Genomic DNA, 19,073 nt, shown 5'->3' with positions numbered 1-19,073 from the left:
CCTACCGAGTTCAAGTGATTCTCCAGCCTCAGCCTCCCAAGTAGCTGGAATTACAGGCATCTGCCACCACACCCAGCTAATTTTTTTTTTTTTTTTTTACAGATGGGGTTTCACCATGTTGGCCAGTCTGATCTTGAACTCCTGACCTCGTGATCCACCCGCTTCGGCCTCCCAAAGTGCTGGGATTACAGGTGTGAGGCACTGTGCCTGGTCTTAATTTTTTTGAGGTAGGAGAATCGCTTGAACCGGGAAGGCAGAAGTTGCAGTGAGCCGAGATCGTGTCACTGCACTCCAGCCTGGGTGACAGAGTGAGACTCCATCTCAAAAAAAAAAAAAAAAAAAAAAAAAAAAAGCAGGGGGGTTAGACCCTAAAACTAAATGTGTGGCCCACTCTCGGAGACCCCTGGCACATGCCCGAAATGGACGTGGTGGCTGGTTCCCAACTCCTGCTGTTACCTGTTCCAGCAACTCCTGCTGCTTTGCAGCCGCCTCCAGCGCAGCCAGTTCTTTGAGCCGGGCCCGGAGGTGGGCAAGTTTGCCGCCTTTTGCTCCCTTGCCGCCCATCTTTCCTGTCACAGCAAGGGCGGCGCTGAAGAGCTTCGGGGTGCCCGCCCGGGGTGGAAGGATCAGCACGCTCTTCTCCTCCTTGGGCCTGTTGTTGCTTTTCAGCATGCGCCTGGAAGAAAGCAGCATCCACTTACCTCATAGACGCGCTCAGAGGGAAAAAGGCTCGCTGTGTAGCCCCGTTTAAGTTGGAGCTGTGTAGCGCTGGTGATTTTGGCTGATGATTGTAGAGAGCATTTTCTGGGCCAAGCATTGCGTTAAGTGCTTTATGCATTGCATCTCACTGAAGGATCAGAACAACTCTAATGAGGTGGGTCTTACTGTCTGTTGTACCTTAGAGATGAGGAAACCGATGCTCAGAGAGGTTGAGTAACTTGTCTGAGGCCACACAGCTAGGAAATTCTTCTCTCTCTTTTTTCTCTCTCTCTGTCTCTCTCTCTTTCAACAGCATCTCACTCTGTCACCCAGGCTGGAGTGCAGTGGTGTGATCATGGCTTACTGCAGCCTTGACTTCCAGGGCTCAAGCAATCCTCCCACTCAAGTAGCTGGGACTACAGGTGTGCACTACCACAACCGCAATTTTTTTTATCTTTTTGTGGAGACAGAATCTCACCATGTTGCCCAGGCTGGTCCCAAACTCCTGGGCTCAAGCAATCCTCCCGCCTTGGCCTCCCAAAGTGTTGAAATTACAGATGTAAGCCACCGCGCCTGGCCTCTTTCTTTTTTCTTAACCAGCTGTTTACCCTACTGTTTGGAAATCCTGAAGGACACTTTCACATAGGGAATTGGGAGTAAGATGCCCAGGTGGAAAAAGAAGCAGAGCTCTTTCCTCCTTCTGCTTCACTGTCACCTCCCCGTCGTCACCAGCATTTATTGAGTGTCTATATGTGCCAGGCCCTCTGCTCCATCCTTTACAGGCACCCTTCAATGGCCCCTATTATCCCTTTTCCTGATGTTCATGCCTCTGTGTGGTCCCCTTCCCTTCAGGAGGAGTGGGATACCTGTCTTGCTTTTAACCAATAGAATACAACAAGGGAATTCCACTGGTGGAATATGTCACACAGGATTGTGATCTCTGTCTTGCAAGGGCACTCTCCTTTGCTGACTTTATTTATTTTTTATTTGATTTTTATTTGAAGTAATAGAGACGGGGTCTCCCTATGCTTTTTAGGCTGCTCTTGAACTGCTGGGCTCAAGCGATCCCCCTGCCATGGCCTCACAAAGTGCTGGGATTACAGGCAGGAGCCACAGCGCCTGGCCTCCCTTGATGACTTTGATGTAGGGAGCAGCCAGCTGTGTTGGAGAAGGCCCACATGGCAAGGACTTGAGGCCAGCCACTGGCCAACCGCTAGTGGGAACTGGGACCCCAGTCCTACAACCACAGGGAACTGAATTTCACCAACAACCATGTCATCCTAGAAGCGGGTCCTTCCCCCATCCACACTTGAGATGACAGCCTGCTCTGGCCGACACCTTATGACAATCTTGCAGAGGACCTAGCTAAGCCATGCCCAGACTTCTGACCCACAGAAACTGAGATTGCAAATGTATGTGATTTTAAACTGCTGAATTTGTGGTAATATTCTTAGGCGAATACATACTCTCTCATTTAAGTCTCACAACAATCCCCGTAAGTAGGTCTTATTATTCATCCTCATTTCTGAATGAGGGTATAGAAGTTCAGAGTGGGTGAGTAACTTTCCCAAGGCCACACAGCTAAGAAGCGGCAGAGCTAGAGTACAAACCCACACCTCTGACCCCGGTGCCCCAAATATTAATGATTACAAAGCAACATCACATCATTACCTTCCTGGACACTGACAATAGCCCTGTGACATGGAAAGGGCCGAGATTATTGTGCCTCTGATAGTTGGGGAAATTGAGACTCAGGGCAGGGGGAGTAACATTCCCAAGGTTACCAGGAAGTTGCAGAAGCAGAATTGCCACTCACATCTAATGGGGCTTATACGGCTCTATTTCTCTAGATAAGGGAAGATTTTCCATCGAAGAGAGCCCTGGCTTTTGACCAGGAATTTTCTACACAACAAACATGTGGTGAGGGGTTTGTCTCAAGAACAAATGCATTCTGCCTGAAACCAGCGGGCCTAGGCGATGAATTGGCAAATTGATTCATTAGGGTTCCAGCAAAACTTGTTTGTTTAAAAAATGAGGCCATTACTGGATGCTTATCTAATCAGAGGCAATGGGTTTAAATTGTGCATATTGATATTAATTGCCCAAGATTTGCATTTCTAGCTGGAGATCCCCCAGGAGAACACAAACATGATAATTCACCAGACGCTCTGACACGCCAGCTCGGCACTGTCCCCTGTGTTATTTGAGTCAGTAATTCACAAAGTGACAGCCCACAGGAAGGCTGGGGTGCTGTGAAAATAAACTATCTTTTTCTTTCTAACAAAAGAACTATTTATAGGACCTTTGCTGATTGCTAATGGCTGTGTGTTTAGAAACATTGAGCTGGCTTCTGGGGGCACTTCCAGATCAGGGAAATTTGTCCTCATTTTCTGATGATGTATGCTTCCCTATAACTGAGATTGAGCCATCAGCCTGGAGAAAGTGACCTGCACAAGACCTCTTTATCCTCTTTCTTGGAGTGGGCAGGCTAGAGATCTGAGCACTTCTCTTCTTTGGGGACACAGGTCCCCCATTTGCAAAGCAGGGAGCTTGGGCAGAATCTCACACGTGGCCTCACCAGCTCAGATGTCCCCGAGACTGTGGTTCTCAGAGAGTGTCTCCCCTGACGAGCAGAGCTCATTCCTGATCTTTTGCCTCTCTGGTCAAGCTGGCCTGTCCAGCAAACAACCACTCTGATGACTCACGGCCAGGCCCCCATCTCATGCCCCCCATGTTGCTGTGAGGCCTATCAGCCCCACTCCTCTGACTGGCTGCCTCCCACCCACACCTCAGCCTTCTCAGTGTGGACACAGGTACACAGGCACTGTTAGGAATGGGGGCCTTTGCGTGGCTCTTGGGAGGGCCTTTGGGGTCCCATCTGATTTGCCAAACTCTGACCTAACCCACCCAGTGGGATGAGAGAACAGCTAAAAGCATGGTTTTCCTGAGCTTTGCTCCTCCTGGTGGGGATGGGGGCAAGAAGAGAGGGTGGGGAGACCTGGTACCAGTTTTCAGACATAAGCAGTTGACTCTCATGATGTGCAGTAATTATGTCCTATAAGAGCTCGCAAACACTGAATTAGCAAATATGGAAACACTGTTCCTGGGGGAAATACAGGGTAAGACTCTTACAAGTCTCTCATCACAACATTCATCAACCACCATACGTAAACTTGGCCAGGCATGGGGGCTCACGCACAGTCCCAGAACACTGGGAGGCCAAGGCGGCAGATCTCTTGAGCCCAGGAGTTCGAGGCTGCAGTGAGCTATGATCATGTCACTGCACTCCAGCCTGGGTAAAACAGCACAACCCTGTCTTTAAAAATAATAATAATAAACTTGTCTTACGTGTGTTTCTGTTTAAAGACATATTATTATTTTGAGACAGAGTCTCACTCTGTCACCCAGGTTGGAGTACAGTGGCATGATCTCCGCTCACTGCAACCGCCGCCTCCCAGGTTAAAGCAATTCTCCTGCCTCAGCCTCCCAAGTACTCAAGATTACAGGTGCCCACCACCATGCTAATTTTTGTAGTTTTAATAGAGACAGGATTTCACAATGTTGACCAGGACTTCTAACCTCAGGTGATTCTCCCGCCTCAGCCTCCCAAAGTGCTGGGATTACAGGCACTAGCCACTGTGCCAGCTAAAGACATCTTATCCAGTATAGATTGTTGTTTTATTAACATTGAGCACACAGCCAACAGCACTGTAATTCATGCCCGAATGAAAGTTATCTCTGCTTGGGGGCCATTTTAAACAGTGAAATCACCAACAAAAAGCACAAAAATGCAAAAAACGTGGCATTAAATGGACCATAAAAAGACACCTCTTTGCAGTACAAGAGCTGAAACCAGAAGGCAGAGCTGGTACTTCAGCAGGGAGTATGTGCTTGCTGTGACTCAAGGATCCCACTGCTCTGGGCATGTTCTTGAATGACCATGAAAGTCTGTTAGTATTATTTTGGCATTATGAGTCCATTTCAGGAAGGAGGCAAATTTGCAAATACGGAGTCCGGGAATCACAAGGATCCACTCTACCTCCCTGTTCCTTGGGAGAGGAGGGGCTGGCATGCACCCCTGCTGTGACAGGGAATGTGGGCAGATTTGGTGGGAGAAGTTCAGGTAGACTGGGTTTTGGTCTCAATCTCTTGACCTCATGATTCACCCACCTCGGCCTCCCAAAGCACTGGGATTACAGGCGTGAGCCACCTTGCCCAGCCTAGACTGGGTTTTGAAAGGGCCCACTGGATTCCTGGAGAGCAACCAGGTAAGGTGAGTTTTGGGGCAGCTTCCTTCCCCTGGGGAGCTCAGTGTCTTGTGTGCGGGCACTTGGACATCAACACTACATCCTTTCACCTTGAAGCTGCTCCAGGGTTCCTATGAAAACCTCAGGCTCTTCAAGCCACTCCTCTGTGTAAAACTCTCCATGGCTCCCATCCCCCTCTGAGATCTGACCCAATCTCTTCCCCTAGACCCCTCTGATCCCATACCAAGCTATGCTAATTTGCTGTTGTGCCACCCACACGCTAAGCCTGCTCCTCTTCAGGGCCTCTGCACGTGCTGTTCCCTCTGCCCAGAATGCTGTTCCTAGCCACCAGCCCCCAGCCCACTCCTTCATTCTGTGCAGGTCTCCTTGAAATGCCACCTGCTCAGAGGAGCTTCCCTAACCAGCTTATTTCAGGCAACTGCCCATGACTTCCCGCCCCTCCAGTGGCTTTGCGCTTCCTCAGAGCCCGCGTCAGACACAGCACATCATCGCTCATCTTTCCACTGGGGCTTCCCTGATGACAATGTAAGTTTTGTTTGGTACCTGCTATGTGCCCAGCACCCAGCACTGTGTATCAGTACATCACTGTGCATCAGTACATCACTGTGCTGTAGGAATGGATGCTGGTGAGTTTCTTCCCTTTATTGTGACCACTCTCTGTGCAGTTTATTTATGGTGTCATTGTATAGAATGAAGGGGAAAATAAGAATATGGGATACAAGGCAAGGAGGGATACCTAGATATGTGGATTAAAAAGGTTTTAGCCAATAGAAAAATTTTAGGGTGAATTTGATGGATACAGAGGAACAATTACTTATTAGGGTGAATTTGATGGAATACAGGACAATTGTGTATTTGTTTTAGAGACAGGGTCTTGGTTTGTCACCCCAGCTGGAGTGCAGTGACACGATCATAACTCAATGTAACCTTAAACTTCTGGGCTGAAGTGATCCTCCCGCCTCAGCCTCCTAAAGTGCTGGGAACTGCACTCAACCTGAAGTGATCATTATTAACGTGCACTGAGCTCTCTCGTATGCCAGGCATCCCCCCACCCATCCCCCCAACCCCGGCCACCCCAGAGACACTTCTGCACACTATTTAATTTTCGCAGCAGCAGGCCAGGCACGGTGGCTCATGCCTATAATCCCAGCACTTTGGGAGACCGAGGCAGGCAGATCACCTGAGGTCAGGATACAAAATACAAAAATTAGCCAGATGGCACATGACTATAGTCTCAGCTACTAGGGAAGTTGAGGCAGGAGACTCACTTGAATCCAGGAAGCAGAGGTTGCAGTGAGCCAGGATCATGCCACTGTACTCCAGCCTGGGTGACAGAGCAAGACTACATCTCAAACAAAAAAAAAAAGTTTTCACAGCAGCAAAGTAGGGGTTATGACCTTTATTTTACATAGGAGGCAATGGAGACCAGAAAAGTTAAACAACTTCCCAAAGTCACACAGCCAGCAGCTCACGTGAAAGGGATCTGAGTCCTGCCACCCTCCCAGACCTACCGTGCGGTTTCTGCCACAGCACACTGCCTCTGTTGCTCAGTTAGAAACCTGACTGTAAGGGGTTGAAAACAAAAACTGGCTTTTCTAAAACGAATGACCTGTTCCCCAAGAATGCGAAATACAGATGTGCGAGTTTTTCATTGCACCACTGTTTGTAATTACAAAATTTTGGAAATACCCTAAATGTTCACTTACAGGAATGTTCCGTGGAAAGGAATGAGGAAGCTGACTCTGCACTGATAGACAATGATTCCCGGGTTTTGTCGTCATGTGGAAACAAAGCTAAGTACAACCAGAATCTACAGCACGCCACATTAGAAAATGTTTGGGCTGGGCATGGTGGCTCATGCCTATAATCCCAGCAGTTTGGGAGGCAGAGGCGGGCTGATCACTTGAGGTCAGGAGTTTGAGACAAGCCTGGCCAACATGGCAAAACCCATCTCTACTAAAAATACAAAAATTAGCTGGGCACAGTGGCGGGTGCCTGTAATCCCAGCTACTGGGGAGGCTGAGGCAGGAGAATCACTGGAACCTGGGAGGTAGAGGTTGCAGTGAGCTGAGATCACACCACTGCACTCTAGCCCAGGCTACAGAGAAAGACTCCATCAAGGAAAAAAAAAAAAAAAAAAACAACGAAAGAAAGAAAAAAGAAAATGTTTGTGGATCTGTCTATTTTTGCAAAAGTAAGCAGAGGAAAGCAAAAGCAGAAATTGATGAGACGCATCACGTAATAATGGGGGTTGTAGCCAGGGGGCAGTGGGGACAGGGAGAGTTGGGACGCTTTTCTGAGTGCCCCATTTTGCAGTGTTGACCTGCAGGAACATGTTAATGTTCTACATACTTAAGAAAAAAAATCAACAAAGGTCAGGGTGGCAGGAGCCCTAAAATGGAATGCAAACTGAAACAAGTGAACCGACCTGTATTTCAGATGAATAAAGTAACCACATTAAAGGGTGGGGGAGGAAGAGACGGACTCCAGACAACCTTGAACATCACACTTAACATCACATATACTCGGGCGAAAGACAAAAGACGGCATCCAGTATTGAACTCTACTAGAAGACTTACTTTTTGTTTTTACACTGACATGGGCTAGTAATTCTGAAGCGAACTTCTCTGTATTTCTCAGTGTTGGAGAAGAGATTTACAAGTGTGAAAAGGGAAACTATTAGAATGAATTCTGTAGTGGCAGGGCACTGTGGCTCATGCCTGTAATCAGCAACTTTGGGAGGCCAAGGCAGGTAGATCACCTGAGGTCAGGAGTTTGAGACCAGTCTGGCCAACATGATAAAACCGCATCTCTACTGAAAACACAAAAATTAGCCAGGTGTGGTGGAGGGAACCTGTGATCCCAGCGGAGGCTGCAGTGAGTGAGCTGAGATGGCGACACTGCACTCCAGCTTGGGCTACGAGAGCAAAAGTCCATCTCAAAAAAAAAGAATGAATTCTGTGGTCTTGATTGAAATTGTTTTATAGATAGATTTATCAATAGACATAGACAGAAAAGTAGATGTTGGCATATGTCTGTATATGTGTATATGTATTTTATATATACATACATATATATACATATATATTTGTGTATGTCCATCCTGGTGTGCATGTGGGTGTGTTTCTTGGCTCTGTCTGCTGCAGGGACCTAGTAGCACTCCAGCAGCAATGAGTGTTCCTAGGACTCAGATCTTGGTTTCTAAAACCCATCCCCCAGGAAAAGGACTCAGATCTTGGTTTCTAAAACCCATCCCCCAGGAAAAGGAAGCAAGGCTCCTTGGAGAAATGGTCATTTCCAGGGATGGCACAAGGGAAGTACAAGATGAGCCAGGGCATCTGGCTGTGGCTTACTGCTCCTTGAGTAGGCAAGCAAGTGTTAAAATATGACAGGGATATCACAAAGGGTCACACAAGAGCCACCTTGGAAAAGTGCCCACTGGCCAAATTGGACCCATTTGAGCATCAGAATGATTGTTAACAGAATTCATGGAATCAAGTAAATCCATACTTACATACATTGAGAAATGAATAAACAAATGGGACAGAAAGGAAAGCCCTTCCATACACCTGACTGCCAGCTAATAATCAAGGAGGGAGTGGAGTTACAAAATTACCATTTTACAACTATCATAGCAATCTCTTTGTAACTATCATAGAAAGGAACTATCGATGGATGCTAAAAGTAGTGAGTGAAAGTTCCATGGGGCTCAGGATATCCTCAGAGTGTGAAAGTGACTCTCCGCTAATTACGTAGGAATTACAAAGATAAAAACAGGAGGTTTACAGTACAGAAACCTTAACCAGGTAATCAGAGTAAAAATCATCAATCTTGGGAGTAACCAGCATCATGTGCCTCCCGATACACTTGCTGCAGAAGCGACATCACTTCTGAGTTCTTCCTGCCAAAAATGCAGACTCTAATGGTAATCATGAGAAAACATCAGACAAACCCCATCTGAGGGGCAGTCTATACAATAACTGGCCTGTATGCTCCAAAGAAGTCAAAGTCACTAAAGATTGAAAAAGCCTCCCAGCACTTTGGAAGACCGAGATGGGTGGATCACCTGAGGTCAGGAGTTCAAGACCAGCCTGACTAACATGGTGAAACCCTGTCTCTACTAAAAATGCAAAAATAAGCTGGGCATGGTGGCACAAGCCTGTAATCTCAACTACTCTGGAGGCTGAAGCAGGAGAATCGCTTGAACCTGGGAAGCGGAGGCTGTAGTGAGCCGAGATCGTGCCACTGCACTCCAGCTTGGGCGATAGAGCAACTCCATCTCAAAAAAAAAAAAAAAAAAAAAAAAAAGAAGAAGAAAAGAAAGAAAAGAAAAGCCTAAGGAACTATCCCAGATCAAGGGGGACTAAGACTACTTTGCACTTTAATATAGTGTGTGATCCTAGACTTGATTCAGGAATGGAAAAGAAGAAAAGGTACAAAGGATGCTCTTGAAGAATCAGTAAACTCTGAAGATGCATTACGGATGAGATAATAGTATTGTTTCAATACGAAATTTCCTGATTTTGATGAAGGTACTAGACCAGGTGCAGTGGCTCACACCTGTAATCCCAGCACTTTGGGAGGTCAGAGCAGATCACGTGAGCCCATGAGTTTGATACCAGCCAGGGCAACACAGTGAAACCCCAGCTCTAGAAAAAATTTGAAAAATTAGCCGGGCATCTTGGTACATGCCTATAGTCCCAGCTACATGGGAGGCTGAGGCAGGAGGATCGCCTGTGCCTAGGAGGTTGAGGCTGCATTGACTCATGATCACTCCACTGTACTCCAGCCTGGGTGACAGAGCAAGACGTCATCTCAAAAAAAAAAAAAAAAAAAAAAAAAAAAAAAAAAAAAAAAAAGACCAGGTGTGGTGGCTCACATCTGTAATCTCAGCACTTTGGGAGGCCAAGGTGGATGGATCACAAGGTCAGGAGTTCAAGATCAGCCTGGCAAGATGGTGAAACCCTGTCTCTACTGAAAATACAAAAATTAGCCGTGCATGGTGGCAGGAGCCTCTAATCCCAGCTACTTGGGAGGCTGAGGCAAGAAAATTGCTTGAACCAGGGTGGCAGAGGTTGCAGTGAGCCAAGATTGAGCCACTGTACTCTAGCCTGGGCAACAGAATGAGACTGTCTCAAAAAAAAAAAAAAAAAAAAAAGATAAAGGTACTGTGGTTATGTAAGAGATGAAAGATAAATTCCTTGTCCTTAGCAATTTCTTATTAAATGAAAGAAAAGTTACATACCTGGCTTTCTTGCGCAGTAACTTCTGAGACTCAGGATAATGCACCAAAATCTCATTCAGGTCCTTCTTATCCAGGATGAAGAGGTTGGCAAACCCATGGGCCACCACGTTGGCCGTGCGCCTGTTCCCACCCCCAACAGCTAGCAAGCTGGGGCAGAGAAGGGAGGAAGGACACCCTTCAGAGACTGCAGCTTTGGTCACATTCAGATATTCATTTCCCATGCATGGCGCACAATGGTGGCCCCACACAGATGACAGCCTGCCCCGGCCCCATCCCCACGTATATCAGCAGGTGCCTGTGCTGCATCTGCCACGCCTTAGACACTCCCACTGCCCGCTGGCCACCTCCTTTCGCAGCCCTTGCCCCAGGTCCCTCACTTTCCCCCAGCTACCTCTGACCTTATTTCTCCAAACACAGATCCAGCTTTCAGCGTCACCAGCACAGATTTCCCATCAGGGCCGCCCAAGACCTGCACTTGCCCTGCCTGAATGATGTACATCTCGCGGCCGATCTCCCCCTGAAACAGAGAAGGGACAAGTCCCTCTGCCCATCCCCCAAAGTCACCAGAGAAGCAGCCAGGGCTGGGTCCAGAGGCTGGAGGTCGGGCGAGGAGGAACCTAGGCGCTGGGGTCCAGCCCCGCCACCACAACCTGGGGTGTTGTGTGGGGCCAGTCACTTCCCTCTCGGGCCTCAGTCTCCTCATCTGTAGACTTGGAGGAGTGGCTACCCCATGCCCTGCCTAACTGACAGGGTTGCAGTGATGTCCTGGAATGGGGATTGCCAGCTAACCTGGGAGGTGCAAATATAATGGAATTCTGCAAATTTGCAGTTAGACTCACTGACGGAGGCAGGGCAAATCAGGTAGCAGTTCCTACCAGCAAATGATTTCTATGCCTGGCACATCTCAGGGGCTTGGGAAGCATTTGCTAATTGCAACAGGAATGGTAACAACAATAACAACAGTATTCAAATTGCTTTTTTTTTTTTTTTTTTTTTTTTTTTTTGAGATGGAGTCTTGCTCTGTAGCCCAGGCTGGTGTGCAGTGGCACGATCTCAGCTCACTGAGACCTCTACCTCCCGGGTTCAAGCAATTCTTGTGCTTCAGCTTCCCGAGTAGCCTTGAATACAGGCAGCATGCTTCAGTCCCGGAGCAGCTGGGATTACAGGCATGTGCCATCACGCCTGGCTAATTTTTGTATTTTTAGTAGAGACAGGGTTTCACCATGTTGGCCAGGCTGGTCTCAAACTCCTGGCCTCAAGTGGTCTGCCTGCCTTGGACTCCCTAAGTGCTGGGATTTTTACAGGCATGAGCCACCACGCCCAGCCCCTAACTGCTTTATGCGGTATACTACTCATTCTCAACAACCCTCGGAGTTGAAATCACTCTCTGCGCAGGGTCACCAAGTTAGGACGAGGCAGAGCTGGGATCTGAACCCAGACAGTCTGCTTCCAGAGTTCAAGGTGGTTATGGGTTGAATTATGTACCCCCTCCCAAATTCATATGTTGAAATCCCTCATCCTCAGTGTTCAGACTGTGACCTTATTTGGGAATAGTGTCATCCCTGATGTAATTCCTGAAGATGAGGTCCTTCTGGAGTCAGGTGGGTCCCTAACCCAATATGACGGGTGTCCTAATAAAAAGGGACGTGTGGACACAAAGACATGCATAGAGACAAGAGGATGTGAGGAGATCCAGAAATGAGATGACCACCTACAGGCCGAGGAGAGAGGCCACCCAGCTTGAGATAGAGTGGCGCAGAGCCGCGGCTGCCTGGCAAACGAATACAATGGCCTTAATCCCAAATTAAACTGAGTGCATGCATGAATGAATAGCTTGCTTTGGACTGCAATTAGAAACACCTAGTCTGCCACGAGCCTTCCAGTCCTCATGACTTCACGGGCCCCTGTCCTGGCCAGCCACCTATGAGTCACATGTGTTTAAAAGGGGAGGAGGAGGTCTACAGAAAAAACAATAATAATAATAATGAAAAAGAGAGCCGGATGCGGTGGCTCACACCTGTAATCCCAGCACTTTGGGAGGCCGAAGCAGGTGCATCACCTGAGGTCAGGAGTTTGAGACCATCCTGGCCAACATGGTGAAACACTATCTCTACTAAAAATACAAAAATTAGCTGGGCATGGTGGCAGGTGCTGTTAATTCCAGCTACTTGGGAGGCTGAGGCAGGAGACTCGCTTGACCCCAGGAGGTAGATACTGCAGTGAGCCATCACGCCACTGCATGCCACCCTTGGCGAGAAGGTGGGACTTCATCTCACACAAACAAACAAATAAATAAAGGGTCGGGGAGTGACCAAGGACAGTAACTTGGTCACACTTTTGACTTATTTGACAAAAATTTCCTGTGTATTTCACACATGCATGACCCTCTTAACAAAAAGGAAGAGAGGCTGGCCTCCCTGTTTCTGTTTAGTTTGACAAGGGTGAAAGGGTGAGGGGACCCTCACCTCACTAACCAGCCTTCCGGGTGTCTCAGAGAGATCGCTGCAGAGAAAAACCAGACAGCAGAGGGCGCCCTTCACACATGCTCACCAAGTGCTCAATTTAATTTGCAATCACAGACACTCGATTCACCTTTTCTCATTTAAAGAAAACTGCATCACCCACGGAGATAACAGCAACAGAGCTGGCACCTGCTGTGTCCTGGGCACAGTGTTAAGCTCTGTATGCACATCTTATTCAGTCCTCACAACCACCCCATGAGGGAGGCACTGTCAACATCCCCTCCTTTATCCATGAGATGAGCAGGATTCAGAGAGGGCAAGCCAATCGCCCAAGGCTGCACAGCCAGGAAGTGGCTCCAATGTCAGGCAAGTCACTCTCTTGCTCCCAAACTCCTCTTGGCCTCTAAGGTTGCAGCTGTAAATTCTCAGCCCTATGCAGCATCCTTTTCCCCGCTTCACCCCGGCTCTCTGCTTCCAGAAACTTCACTGCTGTACACAGCATATAATCTGGAGACAGGGACCTTCTTGGGCACGGGGATTCCCAAGTCTTACAGAGCGTGCTTGGGTAGTTTTCCCCGCTGTATGCACACCCAGACTTGTTAACAGCTCTGTGGAGGTTAATAAGGTTCAGAGGACTGAAACCTGGGTTCCTGCTCCTCCCCTTCCTCACCAAGTGCCCTTGGTCTCACCTTGAACCCCAAGGACAGGGAGCAGAAAGGGCTCTGGACATTGTCAGGCCCCAGGATTCAACCCCAGATGTTTTCTGGGATCAGTGGGTGAAGCTGAGCAGGGAGGGGCTCCTGGAGTGGAGCAATGAGGAGTGGTGGGGGCTGTGGCGTCAGGAAGGGGGGTCATAATGCCCCCCTTTGGGGCAACCTTTTCTCCACCCCAGCTGGCTCTTGCTATTTGAAAAAGTGGAGCCAAAAGTGGACCCCGTGCTGGCAGATTTTCTATTTTCAGCCAGAGATCTGAATTTTTATATGAAATCTTCATAATTTTTATTTATTTATTTACTTACTGAGACAGAGTATTGTTCTGTCACTCAGGCTGGAGTGCAGTGGTGTGATCTTGGCTCACCGCAACCTCCGCCTCCTGGGTTCAAGCGATTCTCCTGCCTCAGCCTCCTGGGTAGCTGGTCCTACAGGCATGCGCCACCATGCCTGGATATTTTTTTGTATTTTTAGTAAAGACAGGGTTTTACCGTGTTAACCAGGATGGTCTCCATCTCCTGACCTCTATGACCTGCCCACCTCAGCCTCCCAAAGTTCTGGGATTACAGGCACGAGCCACAGTGCCCAGCTGAAATCTTCACATTTTTAAAGGCTGGGGACCAATTCAACGTTTTCTTAAAATTAGAAAAACAACAACAACAACAACAGAGAATACACGTGTACTGGATCTTCCCCAAAGGCCACCAGTTTGCATCCTCTGACCTAAGCCCACCCCTTCTCCTACCCCATTTTCCTGATGGGAAGTTGGAGACCCCAGAAGCAGTTCCAGCTGCACAGTCAAGGCCCTGTCCCTCTTCAGCCTCCGCAGTTCCCTTTCTGTAAGGTGCAGGTGGAGGGGGTCTCTGTCCTGCCCCCCATGGTGTCGTGTCAAGGGAGCCAAGGAAATGCTTTGCAAAGCCCGAGGCACATGTGTGTTGCCTGCACAGAGCCGGCAAAGCTTCCTAATCCACTCTGCTCTCCCCAGCACAAAGCTGCAGCCACTCCTCTCCCGCCCCACCCATCTTGCTCTGCCCTTGGGCCAGCAGGCATCCCTCCAGCTCAGTTCCCTGAAAGCCAGGGGGATTATGCACCCGGGATCCCGTGGTGGCTCCCGGGCCAGCTCACCTTCTTGCACACATAGTCGTTGGGCAGGTAGACGACGGAACGAAGCCTCTTCAGCATGTCAAAGATCATCTGTCGGTCACAGCCCTGTCCCGGCGAGGAAGCGAAAGGAAGGCTGTTTAGAGAAGATTGGGCTTGGGACCTCCCACAGCCCCGAGGGCGAGGCGCCAAAGGGTCTACCTGAAAGAGTGCAACTTTGCTAACGATGTTGTAGTTCACATCGATGGCCAGGTCCAGCTGCATCTTGTCTGGAAGCTGCACCATCAGCTCTGACTCATCTGTGAACAAGGCCTGGCAAGGGTCAGAGGCAAGGCCGGGCCCCACCCCTGGCACATATATCAGCCAAGTGCCCACCTACCAGCTCACACCAGTGCCTGCCACATGGAACCCCTCTAGATTTGTAGAGCACCCTCTCTCGCCTTCAGGCCTTTGCCAACACCGTTTCCTCTGTCAGGAGCACCCCTATCCATTTCCCAAACTCCTACTCATTCTTTAAAACCTAGCACTAATGTCACCTCCTCCAGGAAGCCTTCCCTTGACATCCCCCACTCAGCTACTATGTTAGTAGCCCCTGTGCTGTTGTGGTGGTTCCCACTCCCCTGTAAGGACAACATCAGCATTTTTTTTTAAGGCAAAGTCTCGCTCTGTCACCCAGGCTGGAGTCCAGTGGCATGATCTCAGTTCACTGCAACTTCTACCTTCCCACTTCAAGTGATTCTCCTGCCTCAACCTTTTGAATTTCTGGTGCTACAGGTGCCCACCACACCCTGCTGATTTTTTTGTATTTTTAGTAGAGATGGCATTTCATCTCTACCATGCTGGCCAGGCTGGTCTCAAATGATCACCTCAGGTGATCCACCCACTTCAGCCTCCCAAAATGCTGGGATTATAGGCATGAGCCACTGCATCTGGCCAAGCCAGACACTTCTTAATAGAGTGTTTTATAAAGATTATCTTAGTTTTTAGTTTCTATTAAAATAATTTTTTTAAATACTTTGAACCCTAAGAAGCTAAACAAATTTTTTTTTTTCTTTTAGAAATGAAGTCTCACTACATTGCCCAGGTTGGTCTGAAAACTCTTGGGCTCAAGCACTCCACTCACCTCAGCCTCCCAAAGTGCCGGGATTACCGGCATAAACCACCGCACATGGACTTATTTTTATTTTTTTGAGACGGGGTCTTACTCTGTCACCCAGGCCAGAGTGCAGCGGCACAGTCACAATTCACTACAGCCTCGACTTCCTCAGGCTCCAGCGATCCTCCAGCCTCAGCCTCCTGAGTATCTGGGACTACAGGCATGCACCAACACATCCAGCTAAATTTTTTGACTTTTTGTAGAGACAGGGTTTTACCATGTTGCCCGGGCTGGTGGATCACCTGAGGTCAAGAGTTCGAGACCAGCCTGGCCAACATGGTAAAACCCCGTCTCTACTAATAATATAAAAATAAGCCAGGTATGGTCGGGTGTGCCTGTGATCCCAGCTACTTGGGAGGCTAAGGCAGGAGAATCACTTGAACCTGGGAGACGGAGGTTGCAGTGAGCTGAGATTGCTCCGCTGCACTCCAGTCTGGGTTACAGAGCAAGCAAGACTCCATCTCCAACAAACAGACTGCACTTTGCTCTTGGATGGGACGCATTTCAAGGTGGGTGGAGTCGGGGGAGCAGGCACACAGAAGACAAACCCCACCAAGTCTTCAGGGATCTCACGCCCCTGCTAGAGGCACCTCAGAGGCCCCACTGCACCCCTCTCACACCAGTGTTGAGGCCACAGCCAAGAGAGACCCCAGTGCTCAAGGCCTCAGAGACACAGAGGAGGAGGGGGCACCCTGAAGACCGGGCAACAGGAGTTGGCTGGGAGCTGGTGGCCGCCAGGGCATGACCGTCTTACCCAGCATGCCTTGCGATTGCCAGGTGTACTCGTACCAGGTCTTCACGCGGTTCTGCACGGACTTGGGGATCTTGTAGAAGTTCATGTACTTCACCGTGCTGTCCATGCAGCTGCGGTAGTAGGTCTGGCCCGCGGTGGCGGCCCCTACCACGTCTCTCATCTGCGGGGTATAGTTAAGGGAGATCAAGGAAGCCGCTGGGTCATGGGAGGGCTATTCCCTGGGTTTGGGATGTGTCACCTGACACAGACCAGGGGCATGTGCTCCCTGCGGGGCATGAGGGTGTGGTGGGGAGGCAGATGTCCTTACACAGAGAAGGTTTTACTGACGGGAAGTTCTGCCTCCAACGTGGATGTAGAGAGAGGGAGGGAGACTGCCAGCCCCTTGGTGGCTCAGGTCCCTGGGACCATCCTGGGGGACACAACTCCTTGGGCTGGGCTGATTCTGATACAACACAGCCCCTCGGTGCCAGTGGCCACTCTGTCTGACTCCATGCTGGAGGAAATAGGAAGCCAGCATGTGCTGTTCCTTGGGGCGGGGCCCTTCAAAGGTAACTTTGAGGACCTCTGACTGTCACCTTGTGTCCCTACCAGAATGTATGATGCTGCCCCAGCATACCAGAAACCCCAGGGGTTTCTCCCAAAGGGAACAGCCCAAATCCTCAGTCTCTGCAGAAAACCATCAGCCCAGAGCATCCAGAGAAACTGACCTCAGAGGGGGAACAGGGCTGAGCTCACCAGCACCACTACCCCACAGGGCCCAGGGCTGCAGGCTCCTGACTCAGTCCACTGTTCTTTCCCACGCTTAATCCAAAAGGACTGGGCGCAGAGAATGACGTTTCTGGCAACAGTGGGAGGGGGCCTGCAGTCAGGTGGGGTGGGAATCCTGGCTGGTGTCTTGATACCTGTCCGATCATCACAGAGAAAGCAAAGACGCCTGTGAAATAATTTAGCAGCTGGAAGACAATTTCAAAGAGCGTCTTGGGATCAGGCAGCCCCCCAATGGTGATGAGGGTCTTCACAGCAAAGTAGTAACAGCGAATATAACTGGAAAGAGAGGAGAAAGGGAACCTGGGTCAGCACAGGCCCCACTCTGCCGCCCCTGAGTGGTCTGGCTCAGACACATCTGATAGATGTGTATTGTACAAAAGACAAACCCTTTACAGCTCATCAATGCAGGAAAAACCACCTGCAGCACATGTAGACCCCTTTGCTGTTTGCAGAGCAAGTTGACAAGTGCTATCAGGTGTGGGTGTATCTCTAGGGACAGGGTGCCATCCCCATTTACAGATGTGGAAACTGAGGTTCCAGAGGATTTCCAGGAAGAGTTGGCAGGAGACCAGACTAGCGTCTTCCAACTCCTAATGACAGGGCTCCCTCAGTTTCCTTCAACGTTCCTTCAATTTCCAGTCTTTCATTTGCTATCCCCTGCCGTGCTGGCTTGTGAAGAGCAAAAACAACATCAAGTTTGGGAGATATCCTGAGGGTGATTTTTTCTGACCCTCCTTCTTGCCCATCCATTTTCCAGATAGTAAAACTGAGGCCCCCAAAGGGGAAGGGCACACCCGTGGTCACCAGCTGATAAGCACCAGAGCTGGGTGCTGTCTGCTTCTCTGAGATGCCATCCACTAGCAGTAACCCCCTAACACAGGCTTGTGAATTTTTGGAAGGGAGGTATGGGAGTTGGAGTCCTACTGTGTGGTAAAAGGCATAGGAAATGCCCTGAAGTGCTCTAGTCTAAATGTATCCCCCAAAACCTAGGTGTTGGAAACTTAATTCCCAATGCGATGGTGTTGGGAGGTAGGGCCTTTGGGCACTGTTTAGGCCACGAGAGCTCTGCCCTCATGAACAGAAATATAAAGCCTTATATAAAGCTGTTATATAAGGTTCTCAGGGCGAGTTTCCATTCCTATCAGCCTTCCGCCTTCCGCATGTGAGGACGGCACTCCTTCCCTCCAGTGGACATTGTGGCATTCAAGACACCATCTTGGAAGCAGAGAGCAGCCCTCACCACATGCCAGCAGCTTGATCTTGTATTTCCCAGCTTCCAGCCAGAACAGTGAAAAATAAGTTTCTGGGTTTTTTTTTTTTTTTTTTTGCTGTTATTGTTTGTTTGTTTATTTGTTTGTTTTTAGACAGAGATGGAGTTTTGTTCTCATTTCCCAGGCTGGAGTGCAATGGCGTGATCTCAGCTCACCGCAACCTCTGCCTCCTGAGTTCAAGCAATTTTCTTGCCTTAGCCTCCTGAGTAGCTAGGATTACAGGCACGCGCCACCACAATGCCTGGCTAACGTTTGTATTTTTAGTAGAGACAGGGTTTCACCATGTTGGCCAAGCTGGTCTCGAACACCTGACCTCAGGTGATCCGCCCACCTCGGCCTCCCAAAGTGCTGGGATTACAGGTGTGAGCCACCGTACCCGGCCAGTTTCTGTTCTTTCTATGTTACCCAGTCTCATGTGTTTTACAATGGCACCTCAAAAGGCACTAAAACATGAAGCTTGTGTGTGATTATCACAGAGCAGCAAGGGTCCCTCTGACACCTGTCCACACCTCAGGCTGAGTCCTCCCCTGGGTCAGCAAAGGTGAGGTCAGAGGGCCTGGAGACCGGGCAGTCCCAGCGGGCTTTCCTTCACCAGCTATTTATGCAGCATCCTAGAGAGAACACGGGCTCCGGATGATG

General features: G+C 49.2%; 1 protein-coding gene across 1 annotated transcript in view; it reads right to left on the bottom strand.

The window, feature by feature from the left end:
* CNGB1 (cyclic nucleotide gated channel subunit beta 1) overlaps positions 1-19,073 on the bottom strand; it is a 101,113-nt gene that overhangs the window by 4,920 nt on the left and 77,120 nt on the right. The window contains exons 28-34 of the mRNA XM_074402281.1: positions 17,298-17,439; positions 16,396-16,555; positions 14,687-14,784; positions 14,510-14,593; positions 10,611-10,729; positions 10,213-10,359; positions 457-676 (exon numbers count right to left, since the gene is read on the bottom strand). Of these exons, the coding sequence (XP_074258382.1) occupies positions 457-676; positions 10,213-10,359; positions 10,611-10,729; positions 14,510-14,593; positions 14,687-14,784; positions 16,396-16,555; positions 17,298-17,439 (970 nt within the window). The remainder of the gene's footprint in view (positions 1-456; positions 677-10,212; positions 10,360-10,610; positions 10,730-14,509; positions 14,594-14,686; positions 14,785-16,395; positions 16,556-17,297; positions 17,440-19,073) is intronic.

Source organism: Saimiri boliviensis, chromosome 1 (assembly GCF_048565385.1).
Source record: "Saimiri boliviensis isolate mSaiBol1 chromosome 1, mSaiBol1.pri, whole genome shotgun sequence".
Taxonomy (NCBI): domain Eukaryota; kingdom Metazoa; phylum Chordata; class Mammalia; order Primates; family Cebidae; genus Saimiri; species Saimiri boliviensis.
Note: the sequence above shows the minus strand (reverse complement) of the source record. Positions and strands in the feature narration are given on the sequence as shown.